This window comes from Spermophilus citellus (assembly GCF_964194105.1).
Source record: "Spermophilus citellus genome assembly, chromosome: 11".
NCBI lineage: Eukaryota > Metazoa > Chordata > Mammalia > Rodentia > Sciuridae > Spermophilus > Spermophilus citellus.
This window is the reverse complement of record NC_138192.1, coordinates 100,830,768-100,841,445: the sequence shown is the minus strand read 5'-3', so window position 1 is coordinate 100,841,445 and position 10,678 is coordinate 100,830,768. Positions and strand designations below refer to the sequence as shown.

Genomic DNA, 10,678 nt, shown 5'->3' with positions numbered 1-10,678 from the left:
TATATAGGCATGAATTAGCTCTGCAAGACTTTACAAGAAACTAGTGATAGTGGTTGCCTCTGAGAAGAGGCTGAAGAGCCAGTGGCAAGACTGGCAGTTTTGTATTACTTGAATTTTTGTTCATATCATCCTTTCAAAATACATTTTTAAAGCATTATGTATGAAGTGTAATTATTAAATTTTCTAGAACATTAACGATATTTTTCTTGGAACATGAGTACATTTGAATTCTACTTACTCAGTAATTAATTTCAAACGTCTTTCATGAGGTATCAAAACAAAGCCAACAACGCTTAATTTGTATGTTCATCCTACTCGAATTGCTACGTGAACCTAAGTTCTCAAGAACCTAGTAACAAGGTTTTTCTCTCACCTATAAAAAGTTTTAACAGATATCCAAGATGAATGAATCAGAGTTTAGTAACAACAAAGAAAAAGGTATTGGAAGTCAGAAGGCAGATCTGGATAGAATTGGAACTGTGCTGCATGCGTCCTTCCTCTGGTGCTAATGTCAGAAGGAACTAACACAGATAAGCAGTCAGGCATACATCTCTGGTGTTGCGTGTCTAGTTTCAAGCATACATGCCATGAGCGCTAGGGCATCTTAAATATATCCATAAGAGGAAACTAAAATGACCTCCCTAAGGAACTGCCTATTATGCTGGGCCTCTCTGCCCTTGTATAGAGCAACTAGACTTAGAAATTAAGCTATTTATATCTCATCCTCTAAGGCATGTTTTTCTTAAAGACCCTCAAATGAAAATAAAACAGACTAGCTTATGACTACTACCTTTTGTTCCATATTTCTCTCTTTATATCCATTCTAGTTTTCATCTATTACATATTTCCATAGTAACACACTGGGACTTTGTGCTATATCCTTATGGCCTAGACTCTGTTTGCTCTTGGTGGATGCCCAGACATTGGTGCATGAATGAAATGAGAACTGGATCATACTACATAAATTCTAAGAAACTCTCTGAAGGAGCTAGAATACAGATACCTGAAATGATGAGCAAAGAAAAGGAAGAACTTAAAAGAGACTTAGTGCTCTAAAAAATGCAACAAAAAAAATGGATAGAGTGCAAATTTTTATGGAGTAATTTAAAAAGGAGAATGGTTATGTTTTTACAGAAAAGATTTTCAGAGTTGCTCAGTCGAAAAATCATGGAGGTTAATGAAAGCATATATAGAAACCAAAACTGGCAAGATAGAGATAAAGCTTCCATTCATTCAAATGATATGAAGTTTTAACAATGTTGACAACATAAAGCACATCAAAACGCACTTCTGTAGATTATTAATTTTAATACAATTATACATTCATGCTGTGGTGGTAACAACTTTCACATTATTTGTAGGACTACTTTTCTCAATTGACTCTTTCATCACAAAGGCACAGTCCAAGAGGATATACTAACATTTACAATAACAGTTTTAAATGTGGAGAAAGGACCAATCTACAGTGTCAAACAAAATGTTTGTATATGAATCAACTAGAATATATTTCACTTCGGAAAATATTTTTACTTTTCAATATTGTCTCACTTTGATGTGATAGCAGTTTTAGGTACCCAGTGGGTCATTCTTAATATCTCCTCCATTTGATATATAACAATTATAATTAAGCATTCATGTGACTGGATAGCTGAATTCAGATTCAAATATTTCATATTTTTAAAATGAATTTCTCTATTAAAAGTCCTATTTTTCCAGTTTAGTTAAGCCTGTGAAAAGAAAAGCCTTTTCTTTGTCCCTTCTTAGCTCATTTCAGTAACTTAGCTATTTTATTAGATATAAGTGAATTTAACAAAAGAATTATTAAATTGAAAAAAGCCACCCAATCATGGCGCTTTAAGGCAGGTAATACATAAAATACTAGAATCTGTTCAACTTGTTTCTGTGATGGAAATTTTTGGTCTGGAAAGAAGGTATTTTAAAAATTTAGATACTACTTTTGTACAGTTAATAGAATTGTTTGTTTTAAAGTATCTGGTTAAGAATCCTTTCTCATGAGTCTCTATTTGGAATGTATTTCAGAGTCATTAAGATGCAATTCTGGGAAGAAATCAATAAATAAGCATTTTTGCCTTATATTGTTTAATAAATTTAGGTCCTCTGGGTCATTAAGATAGTCATCTTTAGCATTTTACTTTTATCAGTCCTAAAGCAGCATATTACTTCTCTGCTTAGTTATTTCATGACCTGCAAAAGCATTATTAATAAACTATAAAAAAGTGACAGGTCACCTTTTGTAATCACACAGCCATATTCCAATGTTGGTTAAAATTCATTAGATCTTGGTTTCTCAAAATGTATTTATCTAGGTCAAGAAAAATGGGCAGAAGGAAACTTCACCCAAATTATGTAGTAGTGTTAAGCAAATTCAGTTTTTGAGCCAAAATTAAGTCATTTGTGTCTTCAAACTTTCCCTTGTAATTTTTCTTATAGCAATGTAATTTTGCATTTTGGCCAAAGACAGCTATTTTCTTTTGGCAGACAAAATCATGTTTCTGGAGAAACACTGATTTAGATCTATGAATCTGTTTCCTTTTCAATAGAGCAGCTGATAGAGTATTATATATTTATTTTACGTAAGTTGATCTCTTTCAAAATACTAATATAATGAAAATTTTAAATCTACTCTGTAGTATATTTTTATCAAATATATATATAATTATATTCAATTTAAACCAATTTTCAAAAACAACTGTATTTTGGCCAGTATTTAAGAAACCCCAAAACAGTCAATTAAAAACTGTCAATTAAAAATTAAGCCACAGTGCATAAGTGTAAAGCTTAAAAAATCAGTTTTATGCTATTGCACATTCTTGGAGAACTGGAAATATATTTGACTCTCAAGAAAAAAAAAAAAAAAAACTTGTGGCACATTAAGAATGAATCCATAAGTTTATAAAACGTAAGAGGCAGGATTGTTACTCCAAAATGATGGAAAACATCAGGGTGTTTTTGCTTTGTCTGAAGAGAAATGAAGTGCTTCCATTCAAGTTTTCAGTGCCAAAATAGCTAACTGCTGTTATAATGTCACCAAATTTAGTTTGAAACATTACTCAAAGAATCAACTATTTCCAACAACAGCAATTTTAGTTGTCATTAACCTTCATTTTTAAGGGTCCTATATTTTCTCATAGGATTATCACAAACCACCTTTTTAGATTTCAAATTAACTAATTCTAACCCAATCCAAATTAAAAACTGTTCACAATCACAAGCAAGGAATACTATTGTATATTGTACCCATATTTTAGGAATGTGTGCTTCTCCCTAACCCCCAGACTGACAATGCATTTATGAATTGCATCTTACATATCATTATCTGAATTTACAGCACTCAAAGTGCATATGCTTTTCCTCTAAACAAGTACATTAATATTCTTGTAGTCTCAAAATACCTCATGAACCCTGAAGTGATTCTCTATAGAAGGAGCTTCCTTTGCAAAATGAATTTGACTAGTCACCTGCATACCAAAATCCTCAAGTATCTGAACAAATTTCTTGTGCTCCTTTCCAATCCAAGATCTCATTGGATCACGTACTTGGTAAGGTGTTACATGGGTATGAACAATAATCCCTGTTTGTGCAAATTCTTTCAAGACTTCTGGATATGTAACCCATGTATTGCTTCCTCCAGAATGACCTCCATCCAGCCAATACATCGTTCTTATGCTTTTGATGAAACCATCTATGTTCTTGTCTTTCTTGGCTTCTTTCAATTCAAAAAGCAACTGATTCAAAACAACACAACCTTTACTGAATCCAATCAAAGTAAAAGATGCACCATTTAGTGATGGTGGATTAAAACTCGGGGCAGACTCATCAGATTTTTCACAGGTCCTCTCTTTTTCTCCCTGGCAACCATTACTAGTAGTAGAAGAATTAGATCTACAGTTAGATGTTTTGGAGTCCTTATTCCAAACATTGCCATTCTTCGATAGCAAACCATTCTGACTTAAGTTAAAAGCATTAACCAATAACATATAAAGGTGCTTAAAAGCTCCAAAGTCAGTACTGTGTTCTGGGGCACCAAACATGTTGCTTTTCACAAAATTGTCATAGCAGCTGAATTTGTGCAAATGCATTCGGGAACACTTTATCACCCAAATATAACTATTGGGGAACCGGTGGGCTAAAATGGTGGCAACGTTTTCTAGACTCCAGTTTTCCCACTGGTAATTCTCAGGATGACGAGTCATAATTTCATGGTAATTCTGAAAAGAAAGAAAGATGAAATAAGCATTAAATATATATTGACATAAAATTATTTCCACAAAATAGTTTCCCATCTTTGTGGAGGAAATCAAGAGGTAACAATGACCTATGGCTAATGTTCTAGAAATGAAAACAATTTGTCTTTACTTTTCTGATTACAAGATTTTGAAAAAAATAAGCCCCAAATCTATTTAAGAGAAAGGGTAATAAGATATACCTCCATTGAATAGTAATTTTAAAAAATAACTGAGAAGGATATGTTTACTACATTTTATTTAGTATACATATGATCCAATTTCCTAATAAATGAACTGAAAATATAAATTTGGTTTATTACACAGACTTTTTGTATGTGAATATCCAAATTTAAATGAACTGAAACTACAATTAAGAGTTTAGTTTCTTTTCAATTTCAAGTGGTTAATAGCCCCAAGTGATTAGAAAGGGGTAAATGCTAATACTAAGTGGCTAGTGGCTATCATACTGGACAAGACATATTAAAAGGTGGTAAGTGCAATGGAAATGAATGTAGAGGAATAGGAGGGTAGAAAATCAATATTTAACACAGAATGATCAGGAGCTGCTTCTCCAATAAGATGACTGTTAAGAAAGAACTGAGGGAGTGTGCCCCATGCATAGTTCAGGCAGAGGGAAGTATAGCTGCAAAAGGCCATCTGGTGAAGATATGTGGGATAAAAGCAGGATAAAGCCATGAGGCCATTGTGGCTCTAGTAAACAGGAGCAAAAGTGATCACAGGAAGGCACAAAGATGGCTGGAAAAGAGGGAAGGTGCTAATCCAGCTTGTGAGGACTTGGCATCTGCTCTGAAAGGTTTTGGAGCAGAGGACTGATTCAGTCTATATTTTGAAAGGATTACTCTGCCTCCTCTGTGTAAAGGGGCAAGAGCTGAAGGAGGGAGACAGAGAATCCCCATGAGAAGGTGGTTTGAAATAGAGTGGTAATAGATACAGAGGTGCTGAGAAATGTTCAGACTGTGAATTATTTTAAAAGTGGAATCAATAGGATTTGTTAAGGGACTGAATATACAATTTATGGGAAAGAAATAAAATAGTACTGCAATGCTACCATTTTTGTTTTCTAAAAAAATGCAAAAAACAACATCTCTGGAAGGACAGAGATTTAAAAGTAAGAGTGGTAGTCCTGGGGAAGAGAAATGGGAGACTAGAGGGACCCTCCATCTGTACCCATCCTTAATGCTAATGTTTATCTGTATTAATATTTTAAAAATCTTTGCTACTATGATAAAAATGATGTCTTAGTTTTGATTAAATTTGCATGCTTTGATTCCTAATTGGGGTTTTGTTTATTAGCAATTTTCATTTGTTAATTCTCTATTCATGTCCTTTGATACTTTTCCCACTGGTATGCTCAACTCCTTCATAATAGTTTTATTCCATTAATATCAGTGGTTTTCCATATATATGTGTATATATATATTTCTTCCATTAAAAAGAATTTACTGAAGAATATTCCATTGTGTATGTATGTATACTCCATTTTCTTTATCCATTCATCTACTGAAGGGCATGTAGGTTGGTTCCACAGTTTAGCTATTGTGAATTGAGCTGCTATAAACATTGATGTGGCTTCATCACTGCAGTATATTGTTTTTAAGTCCTTTGGATATAGACTGAGGAGTGGGATAGCCTGGTCAAATGGTGGTTCCATTCCCAGTTTTCTAAGGAATCTTCCATATATATTTTAAAAATTTATTCTCAGAAGATTGTATCATTTGACTTTTCTATGAATTTTGCTCTTACCTTCTGTATATTCAGATTTATGATATACACAATTATCACAAAATCATAGGCACTTTGCTACTATGATAAAAATGATGTCTGGGAGATCTCTGGGAGAGATTAAGAGGTGCTTACTCCAGTTAGATGCTTGCTGACTTGCAAAGACTTACAGGACCACCACATCACTGCCATTGAATTAAGGGTTAAAGGATTTTCTGAAAAACTTGAACATGTCTCTGAGAGTCCAGAAACCTTCATAAAAATTTAAACTGGGTGGTCTACCCTTACAGCAGAGTGAGGAGAACTACACTAGGTATAAGCTACAATTCCATCAAAAATGCATCAAGAGAGCATTTTTGCTGGCATAAAGTGCACATCCCAAGTAAGCAAGCTAGAGTGACCAGAACAGGATCCAACTTAAAAGGGCTGCCTTATAGAGCACAGAAAGCCCCAGGGTACATGGCTAGCGCACACTGCTTAGGACATGGTCATCTACATATCCTACTCTTTAGCAAAGCAAAATTTTTAAAGTTAAAATTGGAATTTATCCAGTTATGAAAGGATTAACAAGCCATATATCCATACATAGTAATAGTCTGGATTTGTAGATGGATTAGAAAATGAGGTATGAAAGAAAGATCTAAAGGATGACCTGAGCAACTGAAAAGGTAATTTCCAACTAGAATAAGGAAGATTGTACTGAGGTAAATATCCAGTGATTTTAGTTTGAGATATCTATTAAATACCCAAAAGGAAATAACTGCATGCAATTGGCAAGCTTAAAGTTCAGGAATATGTTTAGGCCAGATATACAAATGTCAAGGGTTGTCTTGGTGTAGGTGATAAGTAAGAACACAAGACTGAAAGATCACTAGGGGAGTGAAGATAGAGGGAAAAGTACATGAATGAAACACTAGGGTATTCAAATAATTTAAAAAGTGCCCAGAAGGATGAGAAGGGACTGGAACTTATTAAGTAATAACATATTTAATCTCCATTAACTCTCTATAAACTATTACTCTCATTTTATAGCTGAAATACTGAGAGATTTAAGAATTGCCAGAGATTTCATAGCTAAAATATAGAGAATTTGGGTTCAAATCTAGGCAATTTGACCGCAAAGCCTTTCTCTTCTAGAAGACCTAAGGTTTGTAGAGTACTCCATGCAATGCACAAATTAAGTGTATCACTATACAAAAATCTAATGGAATCTGAGACTACATAAAGAAAAGATGTTCAGATGAAACTACCTGTAGAACTCTTTAAATCTCATCTGAAGACTTATATTCTGTCTGGTACACTTTAAAAACAAGTGCTTAATAAACATTAATTATCATTACCATTATCATCATTGCTATAGGCATGCCTGCAGTAGTTGGTCACAAATCTCTGGAAATCAGTGTCAGAAATACCAAATGCTGTTTTCCCAACCAGACTACAAAGGAATCAAATTGTAAATTTTTTCTTAAATCTAAATACTAGTTTTTCATAGGCCAGATACACAAATGTCAAGGGTTGTCTTGGTGTAGGTGATAAGTAAGAACACAAGACTAAGAGATCATTAGGGGAGTGAAGATAGAGGAAAAAATACAATGCATGCAATTGGCAAGCCTAAAGTTCAGGAATATGTTTAGTCAACCAAACGAGTCCCTTATTTTGAGGGCAAGGGAAAACACTACATATATTTTACCGTTATTTGACTCATGGATGGAAGTTAAATATATTGTGTTAAAGCATCAATTTCAAAAACAAGAATATTGTTTCATGGTATAAAAAACCCATCTAGCTATATTTTAGCTTTACCTGTCTACTAGTGCTAACAGAACTTTATGTAATGATAGAAACTTTCGAATTCTATGGATATAGTGTCTATCTGCACTGTCCAATACAGTACACACCTGCCACCTCTAGTAACTGAGCACTTGCAGTGCAACTAGGATGACTGACAAACTGGATTTTTACTTAATAATAATAATTTTACTTAATTACAGCTAATGTGTTAAACAGTGCAGTTCTGGATTAACACCCAGCTTCCAAGACAGCATAACGATGAATATTTGCCTGCAGCTATCTAAGTAATAATAAAGACAAGCCTGCAGCTATAAAATTAATAATAAACATAAAAAACAAAAAGAAAATTTAGGTGAACATCAAAATATGGACATACTTAGCAATTACTGTCCCTTTTCTTCCACCATCACCCAACATTTTTTAGGATTATTGGAAGTGTCATGCCTTTGTAATGGGTTTTTTGTTTGCCTGTTTTAAAATTGCCATCAGCGTTTCCTAAACACTATGTTCTGGTGCTGAGTTAATCTAAAAGCCATCTCTCTGTCCCCTGCCTAACACACGTACACACTCACACACCACACACAGTGTCTTCCAAGAAACCAAGTTAAAAATGAGCAAACATTACACGTCTCATTCCCTGTACATCTCAAATTCCACCCCGTAATGCCTGGATTGACAGCTGGCTCTTTAGCAATGGTCCCTCCAAGGACAATTTCCCCTGGGTTTCCACGGGAAAGGGGTCAGGGGTGTAGAAGGGACGATTTGAGATTTCATGAAATAACGGAAGCAAGAGCCCAGCTGTGGGTGTGTTCAGGAAGGGAAGAAACCGGGCAACAGCCACAAGAGAACCCAGTGAATCCGTAGCGGGGAACAGGTGCCTAGGCCCCAATTACCTGTACATCCCCGGGAAAATAGAGAACGTGATGCTGGGGCGGCGGTTGCGGTTCCTCCTTTGCCCGGTCCCTAGGGAGGTCCTGCCGTTCTGATCCCTCTCTCACTGCCGCCAGCAGGAGTACCTCGTTAGTGCGCTGCGGGTCGGCTCCTGGCACAGTGGACAACTGCAGGCACTGCTGGCGGCGTCCGTCGACCGCGGAGGAGCATCGTGCACCACTGCTGCCGCCCGGGTTCATGGTTCTGGCCTGCAGGCAGGACAAGGCGTCTCCGATTCCGAGCTGCGGCAGCAGGAGGAGCAGCGGCGGGGACCGCAGGAACCTGAACCCCCACATGGGTCGCCGCCACTAGAGCGGTTCCGAGGTGGGGGTGATCTGGGGGCGGGACTTCGGCAAGCAGCCCAACGGCCGGCGGGAGTGGCCGAGGAGGCAGCCGGCGCCGGACGACAATGACGTCAGGGGCTGATATCAGCGCGCAGCGTGCGTAAGGAAAGGAGGGGTGTGCGCCAACCTGCGCCCGAGTTCCGGAGGGGGCGATGGCAGGGCGGGGCCGGAGGGGAAACGTTTGTGATTGGTGAAGTGGGTCACAACCGGGAAGTTCGAATGGAAGACTGGGAAAGAGCCCGAGAAGAGTGAAGGCGCGAGAAAAGAACCCAGCGTCCTAAACCAGAGTCGGCGGCAGTTATGGCGCCTGCGCAACAGCTGGGTGGGCTTTTTAATCCGGTAGTACGTAAAGTTTTGAGTACAACGTGCTTCCCGTTTCGATAGGTTCACCTTTCAGGTGAGATTTATCTAGTCGTTCGATCCTTAAGAGGAAAGCAGCCCAAAGGCATAAGTAGAGTAATTCAGCCACGAGGAGAGGAAAAAAAAAAAAATGAAAGTCTTTTTCGTGGCCTGCATGAAGGGAATCATATCTTATCTCGTACCTTGAGTTTCCATTAGTTAGATGTACAAAGATTTCAAGTTTCGTGGGGAATTTGTGGTTAGAGAAGTCTAGCGCATCGCTGGTTGGTATCAGGGTGCAGGGCACGTGGCCAAGAACTGGAAAGAGCAGACAAGGCATTACTTTTTGGCACATTTCTTGTGGGTGATGTTTGCAGCTAATGGAATTTGATATTTGGGTATTTAAAAAAAATAATAATAATTTGAACAGTGTAGGAAAAATGTGGGTGACCAGTTACCTTATGGCCAGTTCTGCAGGAATAGAATGTAGCAAGATTTGTTAGACAGGGAAGGAAGACGTGGGCGGATCCAATATTCTAACTTGCTTGTGATGCAAGTCACTGTAAAGAAGTCTCTGAGAGAATTAGTGAAAATTATAAAAATTAGAGGGTTTACTATAGTCCAAGAATCTAAGCATTTTGTATATAACTGAGTCAACATATGTGTATACTTAAGCACGCATAACTGTTTTCTGTGTTCCATTTATAAAACGAATATTAAATAGCTTGAAGTAGGGACACAGATGAACAAATAATAAAACCTAACTTCTTTATATAGTTACTTAGTGGTTTCATAGAGGTGTAATATGCCTGTCTACTCCGATCTAAATTATTGAAGTCCACCTGACACCATAATAGTATAATAAATAAATTATTCAATTACTAAATCTGCTTTCTAAAAATAACTGGTTAAAAAGAAGTAGCAGTTAATTGTGCAATTAGTATATAACCACATTAAGGCAACCAGCCTTCATTCTTGTTTTTAAAATTACATGCAAATTACTTCCCTCTCATTAAGCAGAGAATCGCTAAAATATAATCGGAAAGTCCAAACAAGGCCATGCATTGCTAATGCAACTTTTGATTTTGAAGTCTTATTTTTCCATTGAACTTTTTAATAAAATCTCTCCTTATTGAAGGGGAGGGGAACTCTTGTGTTTGGAAAGAAAATTAATTGCAATAAATATTAAATACTAAAAAGTTTTCTCAGTATATGTAAGACAATTGAGGCCATTGAGAAACAAGCAAAAATTTAAAAAGCGGAGTAAAGCAACAGAGGGGCTGG

At 36.6% G+C, this 10,678-nt stretch overlaps 1 protein-coding gene across 1 annotated transcript; it reads right to left on the bottom strand.

The window, feature by feature from the left end:
* Positions 1 to 931: 931 nt before the first annotated feature.
* LOC308631057 (mitochondrial protein C2orf69) lies at positions 932 to 9,117 on the bottom strand. The gene is made up of 2 exons (XM_081261953.1): positions 8,675 to 9,117; positions 932 to 4,229 (listed from the first exon to the last, which is right to left on the bottom strand). The coding sequence occupies exons 1-2, from the start codon at positions 9,005 to 9,007 to the stop codon at positions 3,405 to 3,407; spliced, it is 1,158 nt and encodes a 385-aa protein (XP_081118079.1). The 5' UTR covers positions 9,008 to 9,117; the 3' UTR covers positions 932 to 3,404.
* Between the last annotated feature and the right edge of the window lie 1,561 nt (positions 9,118 to 10,678).

Bases quoted from the DNA above. Each gene is read 5' to 3' on its own strand.
- LOC308631057 (XM_081261953.1), bottom strand. From the start codon at position 9,007: ATGTGGGGGTTCAGGTTCCTGCGGTCCCCGCCGCTGCTCCTCCTGCTG. The intron at 4,230-8,674 runs GTAATTGGGGCC...CTTTCTTTTCAG, and splicing joins ATTTTCCCGGGGATGTACAG to AATTACCATGAAATTATGAC.